The sequence below is a fragment of the Eurosta solidaginis genome, chromosome 1 (assembly GCF_040869045.1).
Source record: "Eurosta solidaginis isolate ZX-2024a chromosome 1, ASM4086904v1, whole genome shotgun sequence".
Taxonomy (NCBI): domain Eukaryota; kingdom Metazoa; phylum Arthropoda; class Insecta; order Diptera; family Tephritidae; genus Eurosta; species Eurosta solidaginis.
Window position 1 is genome coordinate 113,614,762 of NC_090319.1, and position 25,708 is coordinate 113,640,469.

Consider the following 25,708-nt stretch of genomic DNA (forward strand, 5'->3'; position numbering starts at 1 on the left):
TTCCCACTTATTTTCTTGCAAGTTTTCACCGTCGATTCTAAATAATTTGTTGAAAAATTTTTCGCTTTAAATTTTAATGCGCTGGCTGAATATTGTGTTCACTTCGATTTTCCTGGCGCGATAGGATCAATGTTTACGTGTAGGTCGGGACGATGGGGATTCGTTCGCACGTAACACCAAAAAGAAAGATAACAAGTAAGGAAGGTTAAGTTCGGGTGTAACCGAACATTACATACTCAGTTGAGAGCTATGGTGACAACATAAGGGAAAATAACCATGTAGGAAAATGAACCGAGGGAAACCCTGGAATGTGTTTGTATGACATGTGTATCAAATGAAAGGCATTAAAGAGTATTTTATGAGGGAGTGGGCCATAGTTCTATAGGTGGACGCCATTTAGGGATATAGCCATAAAGGTGGATCAGGGTTGACTCTAGAATGCGTTTGTACGATATGGGTATCAAATGAAAGGTATTAATGAGTATTTTAAAAGGGCGTGGACCTAAGTTCTATAGATGGACGCCTTTTCGAGATATCGTCGTAAAGATGGACCAGGGGTGACTCTAGAATGCGTTTGTACGATATGGGTATCAAATGAAAGGAGTTAATGAGTATTTTAAGAGGGAGTGGGCCTTAGTTCTATAGGTGGACGCATTTTAGAGGTATCGCAATAAAGGTGGACCAGGGGTTACTCTAGACTTTGTTTGTACGATATGGGTATCAAATGAAAGGTGTTAATGAGTATTTTTAAAAGGGAGTGGGCCTTCGTTTTATAGGTGTTCGCCTTTTCGAGATATCGCCATAAAGGTGGACCAGGGGTGACTTTAGAATTTGTTTGTATGATATGGGTATCAAATGAAAGGTGTTAATGATTATTTTAAAAGGGCGTGGGGCTTAGTTCTATAGGTGGACCCCTTTTCGAGATATCGCCATAAAGGTGAACCAGGGGTGACTCTAGAATTCGTTTGTGCAATATGGGTATCAAACGAAAGGAGTTAATGAGTATTTTAAGAGGGAGTGGGCGTTAGTTCTATAGGTAAACGCCTTTTCGAGATATCGCCATAAAGATGGGCCAGGTGTGACTCTAGAATGCGTTTGTACGATATGGGTATCAAATGAAAGGTGTTAATGAGTATTTTAAAAGGGAGTAATCCTTAGTTCCATAGGTGGACGCCGTTTCGAGATATCGCCATAAAGGTGGGCCAGGGGTGACTCTAGAATTCGTTTGTGCAATATGGGTATCAAACGAAAGGAGTTAATGAGTATTTTAAGAGGGAGTGGGCATTTCTGGACCAGGGGTGATTCTAGACTTTGTTTGTACGATATGGGTATCAAATGAAAGGTGTTAATGAGTATTTTTAAAAGGGAGTGGGCCTTCGTTCTATAGGTGTTCGCCTTTTCGAAATATCGCCATAAAGGTGGACAGGGGTGACTCTAGAATGAGTTTGTACGATATGGGTATAAAATTAAAGGTACTAATGAGAGTTTTAAAAGGGAGTGGTGGTAGTTGTATATGTGAAGGCGTTTTCCAGATATCGACCAAAATGTGGACCAGGGTGACCCAGAACATCAACTGTTGGATACCGCTAATTTATTTATATATGTAATACCTGCCAAGATTTTAAGGGTTTTTTATTTCGCCCTGCAGAACTTTTTCATTTTCTTCTACTTAATATGGTAGGTGTCACAACCATTTTATAAAGTTTTTTCTAAAGTTATATTTCGCGTCAATAAAACAATCCAATTACCTTAACATATTTCATCCCTTTTTTCGTATTTGGTATAGAATTATGGCATTTTTTTCATTTTTCGTAATTTTCGATATCGAAAAAGTGGGCGTGGTCATAGTCGGATTTCGTTCATTTTTCATACCAAGATAAAGTGAGTTCAGATAAGTACGTGAATTGAGTTTAGTAAAGATATATCGATTTTTGCTCAAGTTATCGTGTTAACGGCCATGCGGAAGGACAGACGGACGACTGTGTATAAAAACTGGGCGTGACATCAACCGATTTCGCCCATTTTCACAGAAAATAGTTAACGCCATAAAATCTATGCCCCTACCAAATTTCAAAAGGATTGGTTAATTTTTGTTCGACTTATGGCGTTAAAAGTATCCTAGACAAATTAAATGAAAAAGGGCGGAGCCACGCCCATTTTTAAATTTTCTTTTATTTTTGTATTTTGTTGCACCATATCATTACTGGACTTGAATCTTGACATAATTTACTTATATACTGTAAAGATATTAAATTTTTTGTTAAAATTTTACTTTAAAAAAAATTTTTTTTTAAAAGTGGGCGTGGTCCTTCTCCGATTTTGCTAATTTTTATTAAGCGTACATATAGTAATAGGAGTAACGTTCCTGCCAAATTTCATCATGATATCTTCAACGACTGCCAAATTACAGCTTGCAAAATTTTAAATTACCTTCTTTTAAAAGTGGGCGGTGCCATGCCCATTGTCCAAAATTTTACTAATTTTCTATTTTGCGTCATAACTTCAACTCATCTACCAAGTTTCGTCGCTTTATCGGTCTTTTGTAATGAATTATCGCACTTTTTCGGTTTTTCGAAATTTTCGATATCGAAAAAGTGGGCGTGGTTATAGTCCGATATCGTTCATTTTAAATAGCGATCTGAGATAAGTGCTCAGGAACCTACATACAAATTTACTCAAGTTATCGTGTTAACGGACGGACGAACGGACATGGCTCAATCAAATTTTTTTTCGATCCTGATTATTTTGATATATGGAAGTCTATATCTATCTCGATTCCTTTATATATGTACAACCAACCGTTATCCAATCAAACTTAATATACTCTGTGAGCTCTGCTCAACTGAGTATAAAAAGTAACTAGTTAGTGTCTTAAGGAAAAACCAACACTTTCACTAATCTAATTAATAACAAACTTTCTTTATTCAATAATTCAAAAGTAAGTGCAAAATTTAAATTTGAAAGTATTTGATTAATCACACTAGCTTAACTTTATCGAATTTTACACTTGAAAAAAAAGGAATTCTTACCTTCGGTTTGGTTGCTGGAGCTCACTTGCAGACGTTCAGAAAGAAAGTGAATTGAAAAGAAAAAGAAAGAGTTCATGGCACCCGCCGATTACTAACTTTCGTCGAGTTTTCCCCTACTCAATTAGTTATCGGCTGTGCAAGGACAGTTACCGGTAATAGTTAAGTATACGGACCGCATTAGGGTGAACTAAAAGTGATTTTAAAAAATATTTAGGCTGGTGGCCTAAACAAGTAGTATCTCCCCCAACCCATCCATTAGCGCCAACGTACCGCCACCGCCAGCTGCAACGCACACCGCGGAGCTGCGAGCATAGGCCTGCGGCCACTAATGTAACACCTACAACAGGCGGTACCACCGACAGCAATACTAGCCGCACCTTTATCATCTACGTCCATATCGGCTATAATAATACTAGCGCAATCCTATCAGCTACGACTGTAACGGCTACAACAATATAGCCGAATCTTTATCAGCTACGACCATACGGGCTACAATATATCGGCTACAGTGACAACCACCGGGCAGCGAACCTAGGCCTGCGGCCAGGCCAATATGTAAAGGCTCGTAGAATGTACCCAGCCAGCATTTTTTGAAAATTTTGATCAAAAAATATTCAAATATCATACCCTAAGATGATTAAAAACGTTCAAATTTAAAAGCATTTTCTGTTCGAATATTAGCGTATCGTCGGGAGAAAAATGTACCATAAATGTGATTATTCTTGAATAATCATTTATGATTCATATTTTGAAACGCTTTTTATTCATATTTGATATCATTGTAAAATTGAGCTTTAATTGTTTTAGAGTAATATTTGACTGCTTTTCACAGTCATTTTCTGGTGATATTCGTGAATACATATATTTCAATCGTTTTGGGTTAGATTTTTGACTCATTATTTCATCAGGGGAAGAAAGCATGCGGAAGTGAGCTATTTGAACCACAGGTCACTCGCAAACAAACTTTACCGATATTCACCTGCGACTACAACATCCAACATCAGCTATGATCGTCAATATCTTAAATTACGATACGGTACGGGATGTTGAAGACATATCCAGGTACATATGTCAAGAGAGTTTCGCTTACCTGGTCAAATAGCTCACAACTTTTGTATTGTACAACTATTATGTATTATCTGGGAAGGTGGAGAAATGGTTGGGGAAATCTTCGGGCATGAGCAGCATTTGCATTAAATTGTCTTGAAGAATGTCTTAATAATACAAATTTTATATACATATGTACATATTTTTTCTGAACTTCATGATTGAAAAAATGTGTGTATGTGAAAAAAATAAGTTTTTCAATGAAAAGTAAAATTTTAACAAGTATAAAACTCATTATTCAGTTAACAAATATAGTCAGAAAAGATTCAGAAAGCTGAATTAAAAATGATTATAAATGTTTGATCACCTAAAGTAAACACATTTGATTCAAATATGATTCCAAAATGTGATTGAAAAACTATATTCAGTTTTTGTTCATCGAAAGGTGAGCATATTTGATTATTCTTTTTGTTGACTTTTTTGAAATATTAAAATTTAATCATCAAAGGACTTCAAAAATTATTCAAAAACGTGATAGAAAAATGATTTTCAGTTTTTGATCATCAAAGGTATTCATATTTGATTATTTCTTTTGTTCAATTGTATGATAACTCATTATTTAGTCAGAAAGAAGAATCAAATTGTATTTATATGTAGGGAAATTCAAAATTTAATCATCTAAATGCCGTGTGGGTAGGATGTCGTACATACACCTGCGAGCAATAAAATTGCAGCAAAAATGATACGCAATTTTTATCATTTTCAAAGCAAAATTCTCATTGTTGTATGGAACGAAATTATATATATGATAGTTAATCATTAACCTTGGAAATCTCGTAAATTAGATGGGTTTCAACGTATTTTTACGAGCTTTATACGGTTAACTAGATTTGGGACTTTTCATTAGCTATTTTATTATTATCTCTATATATTTAGGTCTAAAATAAATTTTAAGAATAACGCAAAAAGAGCACTAGCCGCTATGGCTATCAGCTCGGCATTATTATATTAAAGTAATATACCAGTTGGATAAAAAGTTTTGACTGTTGTAAAGAATAAAAAAAAGTGTAGCTTCGGTGATCACTACTATAAATTTGAATGTACAGAACAAGAGTGCTAGTTTAGTGAGCATCACTGTAAATTTTAATATCTAATTTTGTATTAATAAGTCTTGCACATATCCTTAAATGAAACAAAAGTTAACAATGACCTTACTAGTTTAGTTGTTGAATGAAATTTCTTTTTTTCTGCCTCCATTACGAAATTTTATTAAGGAGGGAATTTAAAAATAAAAACAATGATATTCTACATATGCCCACAACGAAGTGAGCAAGTATAAGGAAGCTTCCATTTATATACATGCATACATTTAAGTTGTGATGGTCTAATCATTCTTGAATTTAGTACACAAATAAATATTACCTTGATTTAAAACAAGTTTTACGCCAACAGAAAGAAATATAAATATATGTGTTTATTTTACTAATCACTCCTGGTGAATCTCTTTTTTTTGTACGGCATCATTTCATTCACTTTTAACGTACCTACCTTTAAACTTATGTAAACTTAATCGTAATCATAAGGAATAAGCAGTAATTGCCATGAATTATATATAAATTTTATTTAAAATGGGAATGCTGACTTCCTTATTTGTTTAGAAGGCACTTAGGGCATACAGGTAAGGGGCCACCGAAATTTAGGTGCGTCGGTGGCCATAGTTTTTGAGGGTGGGCTAAGCACCGGGCGTCGCAACAACACCCGCGGCGCCCCTCTGTATATTCGGCCCATTTCTTTTTCATTTTAATTTTCAGCTTTTTTTTTTTGCAATTTTATTTTTCAGAAGTTTTTTTTTGAATTTGATTTTCAGCGTTAGTAACCGGCCATGTCTGGTTCGGTAGTTTTTTTTGCGTCAGTTTTTTTTTGAATTTGAATTAAAATTTTTGAATGTTAACGGTCTGTCCGTGACATCCGGTTCGTCTGGATGTTGTTTTATTTTGTATTGATAAGCGTTTTGAGTCGGTCTCTGCGCTTCTGTCAGGGTTTTTGATTTTGACAGCTTTCAGTTTTGATAGGCATGATAGGAACTTTTTTCTGCTTATGGCGCAGGAACAGTAAGGTTGGCAAGGACCCGCCCCAGCCAACAATGACTAGCCACTGTGCACCAACACATCATGCCGACCGCCTTCCTTACTGCTTCCATTGAAAATGCGATATCCATAACAGATGGCGCCCAACGTGGCGCCTGAGGCGCTGGCCGCGGGGGTCAGTCGGGTCAACCTGTGAAGTTGACCATCCCACCAGTCCGAGTGAGCAGCCACAGAAGCTGCCACCTACGTTGCGGTGGGATGGTTGGACGGATCAGGTTGTCGGCCGTTAGTCGGCATTGGAAAATGAATGTCCGCTAATTGGGATTTTTTTCTTTTAATGTTTAAAATATTTTTTGCCGAATTTGTGTCGTTGGTGTGAGTGCGTGTGTGTATGTATTGAAAGAACCCCAGCTCATCCCACGTCCCAGGTGGTAGTTTAGAATACCACCTGGACTGTGACGGGTTGAGCTGGGATTCAAAGTGGCACCCTTTTCTGCCCCACCAGACTGGGGGAGCGGCTCCGAAACCGCTCCACCCATTGCGGCGGAGGCAGGAGGGGTGTCCGGTAAGAATGGACGGGCGGCCTCAACACCCCCAACCAGTCCCAGGGGCGAGCCCCTGGAGACTGCCCCTGCGTTGCGGCTGGGCGTGTTGAGACCGACCCGTGTGTGCCTGGAGCGGACCCTAGTGGCCCAACCAGTCTCGGAGGGGGCCTTAAGCCCCCTCGCATTGCGGTTGGGAGCACTAGGGACATGTATGAATGTATCTGTGTGTGTTTTTTTTCTGTAGCCCTGCTGCCTTCTAATGATGGGATGTCAGCATTCCCATCACCACCTATATTGTATATTTTACTAACTACTTTTTTTTCCCAGCTTTGAATTTCCTTGTCGATACGATAGTCGAACAAAGGACAATATTACTTGTTCGCGCGATTTTTTTTCCGCTCAAAAAAATTTTTTTTTCGCATATATATATATACACATTTTTTTTTTTGACAAATCATTGTCTAAAATATAGGGTGGAAGGGGGTGAGTTCAGACCTTTTACCTAACCCCTAACGGCCTTACGTTTGGCAGTAAATGAAAGTCTTTTTCCGAATACTAGGATTTAACAAACTACGACCTAACAAATAAAATTTTTTTTATTATTATGTCACGCGAGCAGTCGGACGGCCAACCGGGCCGAACTACTCCGTTTGGGAGTGCGGGAAGCTTTCGTGGGAGCCAGAACCGGGGCGGTAGTAATAGGGGGGGCTTTCCCCAAGGCTAGGCGTCCCTTGGTGGTGCACACCCCAGTAGGTGGACCATATGTAGATCCCGCGGGGCCGAATATGGGCCAGGACCTGACTGACCCTCGCGAAAAATTGGACAGACCGGGAAGCAACAGTCAATTGAACGCGCCCCTATTAAACGCGCATGATATCTCGGGGCTAATGACCAATGTGTCGACCTACGCTCCAGATGGAGCTGGTGCTTTACCACCTAATTATGGAATGGGAAATATAAGAGAAGCTGCAAGTGACCGGACGAATACTCCAGGGATCCAGAACGAAGCTACTCGTGGAGGCTCGTGGGTGGACGTGCTACACCAGCTGTTCCAGGCTTCGCAGGAGGAAATGCGGAGAGAGATGGGGTCAATTAGAACCAATATGGACCAGCTCAACGCCGCTCTCGAATCCGAGCAGCAATCAAACCAGCAAAACAGGAACGCAAGTAGGATGGACCGTAACCCATTGCCAACGGTAGTACCACCAATGTACCCGACACCAAGCAGCATAGCAGTGAAACCGCAGGAGTGGAAAATCTCGTTCGACGGCACTGGGAGCGTGGCCGATTTCCTTTTTAAACTGAACACCTTGTGTGAGCGCACACAATGCACGGACGAACAAATAATGGTTATTTTCACCTGTTTCTTTCCGGGCGGGTCGAAGAATGGTACTGGCTTTTCACGAAACAAAACCCAAACGCGACTTATGCCTTTTTGTGCTACTCATTGAAAAGAGAGTTTAGCACTTTGAAAACTGACCACGAGATCATGATGGAGATCTCCATGCGAAAGCAGAAAGCAAGTGAGTGCTATGACGTGTTTCACACGGACATAATCTCCTTGAACGCGCGCTTAAGAGAGCCAATGTCGGAGCTTCTACTGATTGACATAATAAAAAGAAACGTCAACAGCAGCCTTAAGCTGATGCTTTTCAACGCAGATGTAAGGACCCTTCATGATCTACGCGATGTAGCACGCAGAGGTGAACAAGTGCTGAAAGAAAGCAAGCTGTTGGGAGCCGCTTACCCAGGACGGCATGTAAACGAAGCACGCGCGACAACCCCAGACATGAGGAGGGAAAGCGAGGACGGCGAAATGGATTCACAAATAGAGGCGCTGGAATATCGACGCCACAGAAGACCGGACTATTCGGGAATCCAATGCTGGAATTGCCAGGCAATGGGGCACTCCTATATATATTGTGAGGAACCCATAAAAAATCCCTTTTGTTTTAAATGTGGGTATAAGGGTGTATTTACTCCTAAATGCCCTAGGGACCATCGCAGGCAGGGAAACCAGTACCCGAGCGAGAAGGCGGGGGAACCTCGTTCGGCTTCATAGCTCCCACACCAGCCAGTGCTCGAGGCGTCATCCCGTGCACTGAACCAGAGGGTGAATCTCTGCATGGAGGTGGTGAGCTTCCGAGGTGCAGTAGTATCCTGGCAGAAGAACCCTCAAATGTGATAATAACTTACCCTGACAGTACGGACAATTCGAATAGTTCTGAATCCGAGAGTCAAACGTCCTCATCCGCTATGGGCGAACCGACCCGAATTCTGCAACGCCAGCATAGGGATGTCGCTTGTCAAACGCAATTTCCACCAAACCTAGAAGACAGGGAACATAGGTATGAACAAATAAGACATACCATTTTCGAACAATACCCGGTATCGGGCAATATTTTGAAGTGTAGGAAGAGATACCACAGGAGAGCACAGGAGCGTAGACTGCTGCAAGCCACCACGTTAACGCTTACAGAGGATGAAAGGCCTCTAGTAAAGGCTAAAATTAGAGATAGCTTTCTTGTAGGGCTGTTGAACTCGGGAAAAATGGATTAGAATTCCTAGAGGATAACGGCTTCGAATATCAGCCCTTACACGCGTTCGTATGTACCGCGGGCGGCAACAAGCAAAAAATTTTAGGCTCAGTATCCCTACCAGTCACCTTCAAAAATATCACAAGGGTTTTTCGTTTTTACCTTGTTCCCTCATTGCTCCAAGAAGCGTACTTCGGGGTAGATTTTTGGAGAGCATTTGCGTTAGCTCCCGAAATATTCCCAAGCGTAGAGTGCATAGATATCAGACTTGAAAAGGAAGAGGAACTCAACCTCCATGACTTGTCACCAGACCGGAAATTAGAATTACAAAAGGTCATCGAGACGTTTCCTTCGTACGAGAAGTTAGGCCTAGGGCAAACTAAATTAGTGGAGCATCACATCGACACCGGTGATGCCGTACCCATAAAAAGCAAACATTTCCCTCTTTCGCCACCAAGGCAAGCCGAAGCTTTTAGAGAACTAGACAGGTTACTCGAATTAGGAGTTATAGAAGAATCAAACTCCCCGTGGTGTAGTCCTGTAGTACTGGTCCGGAAACCAGGTAAAGTTAGGCTGTGCATAGATTCCAGGAAGGTCAACGCGGTGACTAAGAAAGACTCGTACTGCCTGCCTCATATCAACGGCTTATTGAGCAGACTGAAAGATACGCATTTTATTAGTGGCATTGATCTGAAGGACGCGTTCTTCCAGATCAAATTGACAGAGTCCTCTAAGGAAAAAAACAGCATTCGCAGTTCCGGGGAGGCCTCTGTACCACTTCAAAGTAATGCCATTTGGTCTGTGCAGTGGACCGCAGACTATGATTAGGCTGATGGACAAGGCAATCCCTTCGCGTTTGCGAGAGAACGTCTTTGTCTATCTGGACGACCTGATGGTATGCAGCACTAATTTTGAAGACTACCTGAAATTGCTAGCGGAAGTGGCCCAATGTTTGAGACACGCAGGGCTGACAATAAACGTGAAGAAGAGTAAATTTTGTCAGAAGGAAATACGCTACTTAGGGTACTTGATAGGCAGCGGGTGTCTGAAAGTGGATCCGGGAAAAATAGAAGCAATGCAAAACTTCCCGATCCCTAAATACCCTCGGCAAGTGCGTAGGTTTGTGGGCATGGCGAATTGGTACAGGGCGTTTATTACCAATTTTGCTTACTTGGCAGGTCCCTTGACCGACTGTCTCCGCAAGTCAGCAGGCCCATTTAAGCTTACCCCTGAAGCTATAGAGGCATTCGAAAAACTAAAAGTAGCCTTGAGTTCGGCGCCTGTCTTGGCCCAACCAGACTTTTCCAAAGAATTCGTAATACAATGCGACGCTTCCAAAATAGGTGTTGGCGGAGTGTTGTTCCAGGTCGATGATGAGGGCGCTGAGCATCTAATCGCGTTCGTGTCGAAAAAGCTGAATAATGCTCAACGCAATTATACAGTAACCGAGCTGGAATATCTTGCAGCCATAATCAGCGTGAAGCGTTTCCGACCCTATGTCGAAGGATTACCTTTTCGGATTATTACGGACCACTCCAGTCTCAAGTGGTTGATGACACAAAAAGACTTGAGCGGGAGGTTGGCGAGATGGTCACTCTTGCTGCAAAGACGCGACTTTAGAATGGAACATCGTAAGGGCACCCTGAATGTAGTACCAGACGCGCTGTCGCGTTTTGATGCTGACGAGTTAACTTTCACTACCACACCCGGAGAAATAGATTTAGTCTCTCCCGAATTTAGCAGCAACGAGTATTTAGACTTGATTCGGACCATCGCCGAAAACGAGGAATCACTGCCGGATTTACGAGTTGGACGTGGCTATATTCTCCCCAAGCGAACGCATCCGAACGCGTCAATAGAGAAATTGTTTCTAAGATTAGGATTTTCCTGAAAGATAAGCCTGACCACACCGATTGGGATAAGCATATACCCGAAATTTTATCAGTTTTGAGAAGTGATTTTCATACGGCGATTCAGTGTTCTCCATACTTTGCATTATATGGCCAAAATATGGTCCAACATGCCGCAACGTACAAAATTTTAGCGAAGCTCGGCAGCCTTCGGGAAGACCAAGTTACGATAGTAAGCAGAACTGACAAGTTGACTAATATCCGTGAGCAGATCCGTAGAAATTTAGATCAGGCCAAGGATAGGGGAGTAACCACCTATAACAAGCGCTCTAGGCAAGTCAACTACAAGGAAGGTCAGGAAGTTTTCCGAAGAAACTTTGCCTTAAGTAACTTTAAACAGGGTATTAACGCCAAATTCCTGCCGAAATACCTTAAGTGTCGTGTGCTCCGAAAAATAGGCAATGCATTGTATGATCTCGAGGACCTAAACGGGAAATTGATAGGTCGCTTCCATGCTTCGGATATTCGTCCGCAATGAACCAACAAGGGCGTTTCTTTTGCTAAATTACAATTGGATCTTTTTTTTTATCTACCAATCGGACTTTTTTTTGTCTGGGCGTTTTGGCGGTCGGGGACATCTCGCCCAGTATTCTCCCCGAGCAATGACCTCATAGGTTGTTCACACGCGTACTCACCGAGGACCGTGAACACCCTGGTTTGGACGAGTTCTCCAGATCAAAAAGTCTACACTTTTTTGTTTTGCATTCCTGTGGGAGCGATGCCCACTAGAAATCATCTTTCGGAGTTTTGACGAGTTCTCCATAACAGATGTCTAATTGCCGCAAAGCCCTTTTAAACTAGGAAACAGAATTAATTCCCAACTTGACTTAGTTTTTTTGATGGACCTATGTTGCCCGGCTAGCTTCGTAGTAGGACTTTGAGACTCTTATCTCAGGGGTGAGTCGTGCCCCACGTTGCTTGTCGTCGGAGATCCCTGGCCGTAGCTTCCCACAGATGATCCGGTTTCCTGTTCGCTTCATCGTCAGGTCTTCAAAGCGAAGCAGGTTTGTTACGGTCTGCTGCTACGGTCTACGGCTACGATCCACTTGGGAGCGTGTTCACGCGAACACACCTAGCGATGTGGCGAAAGTAGCGATAAAAAAATATCGAAAAACAAGGAAAAGACAGACCGGCCATCACTAGCGAAAAAAGATGGAATTGAGTTTCCGGCAAGATAAGTGTGTGGAGGTACGTAAAAATGTTAAGAATCGAAAAACATCCTCGCCGGCTGTTCACTTACCCAAGGAACTGTCTAAAAACGAGGAAAGAGTCAATAGCGCAAAGCACCGAAACAGTTCTTTGCGATAAATCTCGCTTTACGCGGCTATTTTGGGTAATAATAAACGCTGTACAGGTTATGTTGTGTGGACACAAGGTCCAGTTGAAGTAGGTCGGCGTTCGCAGTCATACTTAGCGAGATAAACCTCTTCCTCTACGTTTACTAAGAACACTACCACCTGCGGAAAAGCGTTCGACACCACCTACGGCGCCTACTATTATCTCGGGCGTCACCATCAGTAGTATCTCCCCCAACCCATCCATTAGCGCCAACCACAAGCGCACAACCACCAGACGTACCGCCACCGCCAGCTGCAACGCAAACCGCGAGCATAGGCCTGCGGCCACTAATGTAACACCTACAACAGGCGGTACCACCGACAGCAATACTAGCCGCACCTTTATCATCTACGTCCATATCGGCTATAATAATACTAGCGCAATCCTATCAGCTACGACTGTAACGGCTACAACAATATAACCGAATCTTTATCAGCTACGACCATACGGGCTACAATATATCGGCTACCGTGACAACAACCGGGCAGCGAACCTAGGCCTGCGGCCAGGCCAACTGCGACAGTGAATATCAGCGGGTAAAGCGGTGAGTCCGTTCCTTTATATTTTACCTACGTTTGAGTGAATTTATGAATAGCTCTACAAGTTTTTTTTAAAAACCAAGAAGGTTTGCCACCGGCACCAGGTCGATGAGGAATAACCAAAGCATACACACCACCCTATATGAAATGGTCATATAGCTAAAGCAAGCACAACTATGCACAACATTTAGATAATTCGCTTGTAAATGTTTTGATTTTGTATTCGACATATTTTACCAAGTTAAAAGGTTAGATAAATTGTTTTGAACCGTGGGTTAGATTATAATATGTAAAGGCTCGTAGAATGTAGGATGTCGTACATACACCTGCGAGCAATAAAATTGCAGCAAAAATGATACGCAATTTTTATCATTTTCAAAGCAAAATTCTCATTGTTGTATGGAACGAAATTATATATATGATAGTTAATCAGTAACCTTGGAAATCTCGTAAATTAGATGGGTTTCAACGTATTTTTACGAGCTTTATACGGTTAACTAAATTTGGGACTTTTCATTAGCTATTTTATTATTATCTCTATATATTTAGGTCTAAAATAAATTTTAAGAATAACGCAAAAAGAGCACTAGCCGCTATGGCTATCAGCTCGGCATTATTATATTAAAGTAATATACCAGTTGGATAAAAAGTTTTGACTGTTGTAAAGAATAAAAAAAAAGTGTAGCTTCGGTGATCACTACTATAAATTTGAATGTACAGAACAAGAGTGCTAGTTTAGTGAGCATCACTGTAAATTTTAACATCTAATTTTGTATTAATAAGTCTTGCACATATCCTTAAATGAAACAAAAGTTAACAATGACCTTACTAGTTTAGTTGTCGAATGAAATTTCTTTTTTTCTGCCTCCATTACGAAATTTTATTAAGGAGGGAATTTAAAAATAAAAACAATGATATTCTACATATGCCCACAACGAAGTGAGGAAGTATAAGGAAGCTTCCATTTATATACATTCATACATTTAAGTTGTGATGGTCTAATCATTCTTGAATTTAGTACACAAGTAAATATTACCTTGATTTAAAACAAGTTTTACGCCAACAGAAAGAAATATAAATATAATTTTTTCCCAAATTATTAAATAAATTATAAAATTAAAAAATTGCTTCAAATAAATGTTTTCATACATTTAAAAAAAAAAGCAATACGGGCAATCCCCGATTATTAAAATCATACAAACAGACAAAATTGGTTAATTCGTTGTAGTTCTATAAATAGAACAAAAACAGCAACAAAAAACCAAAGTTTCTTTGAAAACCGCCGTACCAAGCATAGCTTTAACACATAATTGCATACGAAATATGTAATGTGTAAAAGATTAAAATATGCAAAAAGAAGGCAATTGGGAAAAACTTTACAACAACTAAGGCATGACGTAGCTGAATGCGTTTATAACCATTTCAACTATCGTAGGAGTGCGGGTTCGACTCCCACTCCCGGGAGAAAAGGCTTTGAAGAGATTTACAAGGTATAATCGAAACAGCTGTCGCCTTGTCCGTCCTGATGTCACGTTGTTTAAATTTTTCCCAAATTATTAAATAAATTATAAAATTAAAAAATTGCTTCAAATAAATGTTTTCATACATTTAAAAAAAAGCAATACGGGCAATCCCCGATTATTAAAATCATACAAACAGACAAAATTGGTTAATTCGTTGTAGTTCTATAAATAGAACAAAAACAGCAACAAAAAACCAAAGTTTCTTTGAAAACCGCCGTACCAAGCATAGCTTTAACACATAATTGCATACGAAGTATGTAATGTGTAAAACATTAAAATATGCAAAAAGAAGGCAATTGGGAAAAACTTTACAACAACTAAGGCATGACGTAGCTGAATGCGTTTATAACCATTTCAACTATCGTAGGAGTGCGGGTTCGACTCCCACTCCCGGGAGAAAAGGCTTTGAAGAGATTTACAAGGTATAATCGAAACAGCTGTCGCCTTGTCCGTCCTGATGTCACGTTGTTTAAATTTTTCCCAAATTATTAAATAAATTATAAAATTAAAAAATTGCTTCAAATAAATGTTTTCATACATTTAAAAAAAAGCAATACGGGCATTCCCCGATTATTAAAATCATACAAACAGACAAAATTGGTTAATTCGTTGTAGTTCTATAAATAGAACAAAAACAGCAACAAAAAACGAAAGTTTCTTTGAAAACCGCCGTACCAAGCATAGCTTTAACACATAATTGCATACGAAGTATGTAATGTGTAAAAGATTAAAATATGCAAAAAGAAGGCAATTGGGAAAAACTTTACAACAACTAAGGCATGACGTAGCTGAATGCGTTTATAACCATTTCAACTATCGTAGGAGTGCGGGTTCGACTCCCACTCCCAGGAGAAAAGGCTTTGAAGAGATTTACAAGGTATAATCGAAACAGCTGTCGCCTTGTCCGTCCTGATGCCACGTTGTTTAAATTTTTCCCAAATTATTAAATAAATTAAAAAATTGCTTCAAATAAATGTTTTCATACATTTAAAAAAAAGCAATACGGGCAATCCCCGATTATTAAAATCATAAATATATGTGTTTATTTTACTAATCACTCCTGGTGAATCTCTTTTTTTTGTATGGCATCATTTCATTCACTTTTAACGTACCTACCTTTAAACTTATGTAAACTTAATCGTAATCATAAGGAATAAGCAGTAATTGCCATGAATTATAAATAAATTGTATTTAAAATGGGAATGCTGACTTACTTATTTGTTTAGAAGGCACTTAGGGCATACAGGTAAGGGGCCACCGAAATTTAGGTGCGTCGGTGGCCATGGTTTTTGAGGGTGGGCTAAGCACCGGGCGTCGCAACAACACCCGCGGCGCCCCTCTGTATATTCGGCCCATTTCTTTTTCATTTTAATTTTCAGCTTTTTTTTTGCAATTTTATTTTTCAGCAGTTTTTTTTTGAATTTGATTTTCAGCGTTAGTAACCGGCCATGTCCGGTTCGGTAGTTTTTTCTGCGTCAGTTTTTTTTTGAATTTGAATTTAAATTTTTGAATGTTAACGGTCTGTCCGTGACATCCGGTTCGGCCGGATGTTGTTTTATTTTGTATTGATAAGCGTTTTGAGTCGGTCTCTGCGCTTCTGTCAGGGTTTTTGATTTTGACAGCTTTCAGTTTTGATAGGCATGATAGGAACTTTTTTCTGCTTATGGCGCAGGAACAGTAAGGTTGGCAAGGACCCGCCCCAGCCGACAATGACTAGCCACTGTGCACCAACACATCATGCCGACCGCCTTCCTTACTGCTTCCATTGAAAATACGATATCCATAACACTTTATTTCATTACGTTTTTAATTTTGTACGTGATAAAAGCATACGTGTTTGTTATTTGTTTAAAATAAATAGTTTTATAAGAATTCGAGTTCAGAATGTTCAATTTAAATTCAGAAAATAACAAAACAACAGAAGAGCGCTTTCCTCATGCGGAAACACATTTAAAAATGAATCACCATTAACCACTATTATTTTTCCCGTATCAATTTTTTGATTGCGCCCCATACATTCCGACAGCTTTTGGTATTTTTTAATATTATTTTCGATTTTTTTTCTTTTAGCATGGAGCTTTGAAATGCTATCTTTTTTATTTTTTAAACTTATTTTTTATATGGTTTTCGTCGGTTGAAAATGGCGGAATTTAAAAAATAACAAAACAACCGTGATAATCATTTGATTGTCACATGACAGTCACTAGTGACAACATGATTATATCGGATAAACTGTTCTCGCATACATAAAATTCCGTTGAAAATTATGTATCTGTCTCACATGCATAATGGTATCTGCTGTATGTTCTTTTGTTCTGTACCAGGTGTCCGAGGCTTTCCCAGTTTGAGTCCTTTTTCATGATTATAGGCTGTCGTTGGGAACATGCTGACATGCGTTAGCGAACAAAGGAACATACATAAATTTGAGTATCAATGTTTACGTCATCGCAGGATCAGCATTGTCAATTACAAGTTTGAGTGTATTAGTAAAACTATCAGCGTTTCTTGTAGGGTTGTCCGTCCTGATGTCACGTTGTTTAAATTTTTCCCAAATTATTAAATAAATTATAAAATTAAAAAATTGCTTCAAATAAATGTTTTCATACATTTGAAAAAAAGCAATATGGGCAATCCCCGATTATTAAAATCATTCATTTCTAAAATCCAGCTAATAGATTAAATTTGAGCAGCCCGTTAAGCAAACATTTAAAAAAATACAAATAATGCAATATACCAGTCGTCTACAAAAATGTTTGAAAAATACTATTGAACAAATGATTTTAGTAATCGAACAGCGATTGAACAGGTGATCGAGGCTGTTTTCTATTGTGAACGTTTTTATCAGACATTCGCCACTTGTATGAATTCACAATGGTTTTGTAGCTTTCCACCAAGTGCCGCCTGAACGCGTGATGATTTCTTTAGTTTTCCGATCATAGATGAATGGATTTGCAACCATAGTGAATGATGACAAAGTGTGTTATCTTATCTGTCAACTGCCTGACAGGCTGTTCAATATGGCTACTTTTCAGCGTTTTGACAGGCTGTTCAATGTGGCGGCGCCTATCTTCAGCGGGTGATAGAAAAGATACAGAATGAGACAGCGATAGTCAAATACGAATCAGGTGATCCAATCACTTTGGAATTTTGACGTCTATGCAGAAGAGATCACACTTTGTCATCATTCACAATGTTTGCAACTCTTTGTTTCGAGAGAGCGCTGTCAAAATGCACATTTTTTATAACATTTGTCAATGATGCCACTCCAAATAAAATTGAATAGATCTGAAAATGGGAATTTTTGACATACATTTCGGCGATTATAGTTTCAATCATTTAATAAAATGATAGTCGTAAAATATTTATTTCTTTAAACTTATTTTACAATAATACGACTAGTTAGAGTTAAATATAAACAAATCGAAATAAAATTTACATTTTGATTAAATTAACGAAATTGTAACGAATTTAACACGCAGTGAAAACCATATATTCTTTTGAAATTTGGACCTATGATATAATAGTTAACATAATTTAATGGATAGGGCTTTTCCTACATGTCTGACGTTCCAGGTTCTGTGATCAAAATGAACTGGTTGCATCGGGACTTCATATTTACAAAACCTGTTTTTAGTGATAAGTTTTGAATGGGAAATAATATTTACCCTCCGCCTTCGAATTAATAATATTTACACTAAAACAAGTATTTTTATCCTTTTTCCCATAATTTTTGAGCGCTATTCTACAGTTGTAGGCCAAACTAAAGTTTACCGAAATTTTTGGCCCGTTTTTTGTTTTAGCTGGCACATTTTTTGTTCTGGCACCCGCTTCAGCTGGCGCGAGGGATTTATCTGTGATTGTTGCCAGCATAAATTTGAGATAAATCCCTCGTGAGAGCGCAAAAATTGAGAGTTTCGTATCAAGTCATCTTTGTTTCCGATTACTTCCTCAGCCATTAGACATGGATTGATACCATTGTTTACTATATAGTTTGGCAGCTTAAGTAGAGGTTATGTTGCGAATAGAGTGGAAGGCAGTGGACTAGGCAGTCGAATGTCATATAATGAAGGAATGGTGTTCGGAGATTTTTCGAAGTTAAAAAAAAAAATGATAAAAGCTTTAATATAAATAAAACTATTGTTTTAATAACAACAAAAACGCCATATATATTCTGTATACATAAATATGTAAGGATTATCTCACTTTAAAATTTGAATTAAATAATCTAAAGTTTTGTTTTGAAACTGAGTCGAGAACTGTGCGTGTGAATGTGCGAAGTTTCACCGATCAGCTGTTAGTTGCGCTACTTGGTAAAATTTACAATGATTGATACACTGTTTTGCTTTGCTGCCAAACTTGTTGGGAAAGAAACAGATGGATGGGTTATGTCTTCGTGATGTAGCAGTATCCTTTCCTTGCTTATTATCACTGCTCCTACTGCGGGCTCTTGAACTTTTATGATAGCTTTGAATGGATTTGTTTGAAGAAGCAAATTCATCAACATTGATGGTTAAAGCCGATACATCTTCAACCAATTTGTTTAATGTATTAGGCGATGACGCACTGTGGCCTTGTTTTATTTCAAAAACGTTTGATGGGGTTTGATTTTCCATAATTTTGTCGGCTATTAATGCCAACCTGTCTATGTCTTCAGATGGGCTAACAGCGAGAATGGCTCGTACGGAATCTGGCAGGTGTTCTTGTATAGAATTATCCCAACTTCAACTGCAAATATCTCCGGACAGAGATAAAACTTTTATTTTCCGGTTTCGGATTATTGTTGTCGAGATTAATACGCGTCTTTTGACACCTCTTTCGATATTTTTGGACGCGTATTAGCAGTGTCCTGCTGTCGTATAGAATTACCAGATACAATTTTAAACATAGTGTTTATAAAACTTTCGAACTTGTTGAAAAAATAACCATAACTGACATGTTTTTAAGTGACGAGTTGTAAGATTACGGATATTAAGACTGAACCCCTACTTAGATGAATTATAAATGGAAGCCGATTACGATACAAGCAATAGGACCACGTATTTTATAATCTGAAAATCATGTTCTATGTTACGATTTGCAGCTTACCATAAGTCCAAACATTTGCCCTATCAAACCATGACCCATATGAATAAAGAACTCCCTTTCCTGCTGAATATCTGACACCTGTATGTGTTTGTGTTTTAATTATTTATTTTGTATTCTGATGTTCAACATTAGCCGTGTTTTTTAACACGCGTATATCCGTTTACGCTTAAACTTTATATTGACTGCTAAGAGACAAACTATAAATACACCTCTGAAATTGCTGCGCATAAATTTTGTCCTACTAAATTTCAATACGCATTATACTCAGATGTAACTGAAATATGTGTCTTTGTTTCACCCTGTACACTAATTCTATGTATTATATGTGTGTCCACAATTCATCGCAACTGATTCAGCTATATGTTATACCCTATGGCCATCAGAGCGTTGCGTCTCCGCTTTTCGGTACACCCTGTTGCTGTAGCTAGTTGTTTTACCACAGCCGCTAGATGGGTCTCCTAAGCATTATCTAAGCGAAGATAGGCGTTTTTTAACATGCGCAAACGAAACGTATACGCGCGTGTTAAAAAACACGGCTATTAACAAACTAATAATGTGGCAGTTACTCACGAACGTACGTACCAAAAACGTGTCAGCTGACACAACCTATCTTATGAGTGTGCAATGTAAACGAACACCGACGTGCAACGCCCGTACGTACGTAGCCCGGAACGTAGAAATCAAAACAGTTTTGATTTTTTCTGTAAGAACGTGTCAGCTGATCGCTCTCTCAATAGACAGAGTTTTGTGCGCTAATTTTTGACCGTTTGTTGTTTTATGCGAAAACACCTAATTAAAGTTTGAAAAATTGTGAAAATAATTCGAAATAATTATGTAAAAGTGCAGATTGTAAATATGCAATCTATTTATCTTTATTTAGTATTAATTCCAGCCTTTTCCAACATCAAAAATTAAATTGAAAAAAGTTGATGTTTCCATTAGCATGCATGCAAAATGGTCAATGGCAGCAGTGCTTATCTGTAAACAATACACACGCAAATATGTTATGTACACGTACACAGCCGCACACATTGATTCCTACGGGCTTGAGGGTTCGGTCAAACGTGTTTCGTACGACAAACGTCCATACGTACGGCACACGTCGGTGGGTAATTGCCGCTGAAGTCACTCAAACGTTTACGTGTGGATATTTGGTATCGCGAGAAATGAACAATAACATCAAAATCTGCTAACATAACGAGAAATATATCTTCTTAGTATTTATATGAAGAGCACAACGAGTAAAGGCTTTTTAACAGAAACATATAAATAAGAATCTTGTATCTTTAAATATAATCAGTATAAAAATGTTTTATGTGAATGATTATCGGTTTCTATCAATGATGAATGGGTACATAAATTTGGTTTGCTTGGCAATGTTTTTTTCAGGCGACATCGATTTGTATGGACTTCAGCACCTGTTTTTCAGAATCATTTAAATGGCTTACGAACATTCCAAAATGCGCATTACTAGAAAAATTTTGTAAAAATTTACTTAAACTTTCCTCCATATTTGTCTGAAATAATGGATTTTTCATAAGTTCTTGAGTGAGTTGATCATCATCGGTATTTTCATCATCATCTTCATTAAAAAGCAAGTCAGATACAAAACGTGGTTTAGGTGGTGAGGTTGCAGAAGGCTTGTCGCCAGTTCCCTCACTTGAGGGATCATCATCTTCATCAGATTCTTCATCACAATCAGCTAGATTTGCTTCCTTCAAATGAGCCAGCTCATTTACAAGCAGTTTAAAGATTTTAACCAGTGCAGGTATAGTAACCCATTGAGTAGCGGCTGCTTGTGATCGGGTTTTCACCCGTGTGCCACTGGAATCTGATATGACTTGTTCTTTAACTGTGATCGAAGTGATGCGGTTATCTTGTGTGGTAACACCATATTCAAACAGCTTACAAAGTGCCATAGTTGTCACCTAGAAACAAAAAACACATTTTATGAAAACGTGATAAGTGCATACATATATTGAATGATTTCAAACCTTTCTTTCAAAAGTTCCAAAAAATGAAGTTTGCTTTGCTAACCAATTACTAAACACGAATTGCATAGCTGGTTCGCCCGTCGGGCCGGGGACGGTTGATAGAAAATTTAGTACTGCTTCCATTTGTGTAAGAAAGAGATGAGCAAATATAACAACTAAGCTCATTATCACTTTAAGACATTCCGCAAGTTGCATTTTACTGATAACTGCTTTAAGAAGCAAATCTACATTTTCTCCCAACATATTACCCATTTTGGTAATGATTGTTAGAACCAAACGATCAATTTGCCCAGCAGTCATTTCATTATTCATTGGATTTAGCAACATTGTGGTTAGTTGCATAATAAAGTTAATACCCTCTCCATTTTTATATGAGCAAATTTGTTCAGGTGAAACAAATATAAATGCGCGAAGACATTCTCCCCCCGATACCATTACAGCATTATCATCAGAACCTAGTACACATTGCACCATTGCTGGGAAAGCATTATCTACAAGCGCGGTTGAAAGTGGAGCTTTGGAATATCTTACAATTGTAGTCAAAACATCTAATGCAATATCCTGTTTTGCCGAATTTGCTTGTTCACCTTGAAGGGAAAGTATACTGACTATAGTTGGAATGAATTTTTCCTGCAATGGCTGCAAACACATCGGATTTTGTAAAAGAGCCTTAATTAGATCCTGAACGATTTCCAAAATATAGGGATCCTCTGGATATTTTAGAAACACTGCGATAGTCAAAGGGATCAATTTCGATTGAGATTGAACAGCAAATGAAGGGTCGAACTGTATTGAAAACTGTTTTAAAAATGCATTGACAAATGTGATTATAAATTACAATACCGTTATTATTGTGGTCAAACATTCCAAAACAAGTGTTAACAGTGATGATTTGCAGGTAGGTATAATTTCTAAGATTCCACTAACAAAAGCTGGTAGCTTGGCTTGAATCAAAGCACGTTTATCGCCTTCAGATTTTTCGTGTGCTTGCACAAAACCGTGTATGGCTCTAAAAAGTATATAAGACTGAATATTTCAGCTTGTATATATCACATACAAATATACCTGACTGCACTGATTTTCAAAAGGATTGATTTTTCTGGTGATAAACTCTGTATTGTTACTTGCAGAATTTCCTCAAGCATCTGTGGATTGTAAAGCTTTGATTTCGAATATGTACTTAGGGTCCATAAGGCCCGTCCGACCAAATGAGCACTGTCATGATAGTTCAACAAATTGCGCACGAGTGTGAGGTAGTTTAATAAATCAAATTGACTCTCAGTTTCGAGAATAAGCTCCCTATATACATGTACTGCTACCATACATGCTTCCTGTATCTTCCACCAATTTGGATTTCGTGCAGACTTTTCAGCTTCCGCAACGTTCATATGCCGACCGAGTGCTTCTTGAAGTGCCGGCAACACTTTGGCACCAATTTCATCGCAAAGAGCCTGATTAAAAAGACACCCAATTTTATTTGATTTAAAGAATATAAATGTATACTTTTCAGACTCACGGTCAAAACATCTTGGCCGGACAGTCTTATTGTTAGTTCAACACCTCCCTCTTCTTCATCAATCACAAACTTCTCAGGATCGTCGTTCCAGTCTTCGATTTGTTCCTCAGCCACTTGTATATACACAATTACAATATAAATTAAATCTGTAAGTACATTTTTGATGATGGAACGGAATTTCCCAGCGCAAATAATACATTGAATAAATTCAAAAATTTGTACGATCATGGTAGAAAAGTTTGTAAGTTCATCATCTTCTTCAACTTCTGAGGCAGGGAATGGATTGGGCTCGATTTGATTGACAGTAACTTTAACATAAACATCTGCTATTTGTGTGAGAAGCTGCCATATAATAGGAAGTATGCGATCCATATAGGGATGGATATATTTGGGCATCTCTGTCACCAGAAACGTTAGTACTAAAATATATATTTATTTGAAAGGTCTTTGTCGTTATAATTATTATTAAATTAAATATGCTTACTTTTAACAATTTCTGTCCTCAACATGAAATTTGATGTAGATCCACTGTTCATAGAAAGGAAATGCATTAGTTTCCCCATAAACGTGTTTAAAATCGAGTTCATCATTGTTGCCTGCTCATGTTTTTCACCAATATTTATACTAATAGATAAAAATAATGATTTCAATATCTTTATGGCCGAAGTACGCGTCTTAATGCTGTAATTTTGTTCAGATTCAAAAATACGATAAACCTCGGATATAACGACAGGCCCCAGCTCCTTAACTTGTTTCTCATCATAAGAGAAGTCTTGTAAAATTTGCATAGCACCATGTATGGAGTCTTCATTGCCACCCAAACATTTTATAATAATATCGAATAACTCTGTCCAAACCGTGGGCCAATCGGTCATGGCAATTGCTGAAATTGTATGAGCCACCGATGACCGTATCTTTGAATTGGGATCGTATAATCCATTCGGCAGAATGTTTCGTATTGTACGTTTAGCTTGCTCTGTAGCAACATCATCCGCTTCACCCCAGTGATTCTCTACATAGCGCGTGAGCATAATACAAGCAATTTGACGCAATGGTAAGTCAAATGATTGATTCATAATAAGCTCGGATAAGTAAACGCCATATCCTGTCATAGAGAATATGAAAAATAATATTAAAGTAAATTTATAAAGACATGTTCGGAAAATTTCAACATTCATAATTAATTCTAACCCTAATAATTCAAGTACACCAAGCTACAAATGTAACAGGGTTTCTTTTAAATGTGGTCATGGCACACCTACAATTTCAAAATTATTGTTCAAAAAAGGATTTGAAAATAATTTTGTTATTTTAAGAACAAATTTTCAGTTTGAAATGTGAAATGAACAAATTTTTCTTAGCGTTGCGCATATTTATAACATTTCTAATACTTCAATATTTTTCTTCAAAATACATTTTCAGAAAACATAACATTTTTATCAAGTAACAAATATTAAAGTATGTTAGATATTCAATAGTACTTTAACAATGTGTACAAAAGATGGGACTTATACCATAGTGGAATGATTAAATAAGTGATAAACAAAAAGAATCTTTATGATTCATATATAACACCTCCCTCCGAAGATGCGTTCCAACTATGGAAATATTTATAAGTCACAACTTTTTCACACGATCTTTACAATAAAAGTAATTATATTTAAAACTGAAATTGAAATTAATGAATTCTATTAAATTACATAGTTTCTTAAATAATTAGTATCAGTAGTTTTTGTAATATTATCAACATATAATATAATAATTCAATTCATTTATATACATGTTTGCATATTTATATGTAGATTAACTTCATATTAAAATCTTATTTATTTTATAAAGCTAAATATTTGTACGTATAAAGGAATTTTTAAAATTTTATTATACATAGTATTTATATGTTTATGTTGATTTGTTGTTAGGTAAAACCTTTGGTTTCAATTTCGTTAGTATTATTTTTTAGTTTTACACTCCCCTTGCACTAGTTCTTTGTCGAAATAGTTTGTCCAATATTTTTCTTAAAAATATTTTAACCTCACTTATCATTTATTAATTGTGTTTAAATTGTTAAAAAATTTGTTATGCTATCGAGCCTCGATTTACAATATTAGATTCATTGTCATCATTATTTCCAACATCACCTATAGATTTTGTAGAAGTATTTTGATACCTATTCAGTTTTCTGAACTGATCTTTGTAAAATTTAGTAGGTTTTGCATGTCTAGAAGTTTTAACTTTATATTGTCTATCCTGTTTTTCTATTACCTTAGCTTCCAAATATCTAGGGGCAACTTTATTTGCAGTGCGCGCTTTATAATCGATTACTATTGTTTCATCAATAGGTTTGTCTGCCCTATTTTGCTTCTCATTAATTTTGTTAATTACTTGATCCTTTTTATTTTCTAATCTTTGATAAATAACTTCATTATTCACAAGTCCGTGATGAATATTAATTGGTTTTTCTTTGGTAGATAAATGGATTAAGTTATTATAATCTGCTAGTGCTTTGTAAACATTGTTTGTTTTTAAAATGATGTCATTGATTGATTCTCTATGTTTCA

At 37.8% G+C, this 25,708-nt stretch overlaps 1 protein-coding gene and 1 long non-coding RNA gene across 2 annotated transcripts in view; one reads left to right on the forward strand and one right to left on the reverse strand.

The window, feature by feature from the left end:
• LOC137236739 (uncharacterized) overlaps positions 1-24,702 on the forward strand; it is a 37,626-nt gene extending 12,924 nt beyond the window's left edge. Inside the window, exon 3 of the long non-coding RNA XR_010948604.1 lies at positions 24,573-24,702. This is a non-coding gene — a long non-coding RNA (uncharacterized lncRNA). The remainder of the gene's footprint in view (positions 1-24,572) is intronic.
• Positions 20,828-25,708, reverse strand: part of Ipo9 (Importin 9) — a 32,482-nt gene continuing 27,601 nt past the window's right edge. Inside the window, exons 2-7 of the mRNA XM_067759706.1 lie at positions 23,635-24,255; positions 23,151-23,569; positions 22,700-23,085; positions 22,478-22,643; positions 21,635-22,420; positions 20,828-21,568 (exon numbers count right to left, since the gene is read on the reverse strand). Of these exons, the coding sequence (XP_067615807.1) occupies positions 21,026-21,568; positions 21,635-22,420; positions 22,478-22,643; positions 22,700-23,085; positions 23,151-23,569; positions 23,635-24,255 (2,921 nt within the window). The 3' untranslated portion in view covers positions 20,828-21,025. The remainder of the gene's footprint in view (positions 21,569-21,634; positions 22,421-22,477; positions 22,644-22,699; positions 23,086-23,150; positions 23,570-23,634; positions 24,256-25,708) is intronic.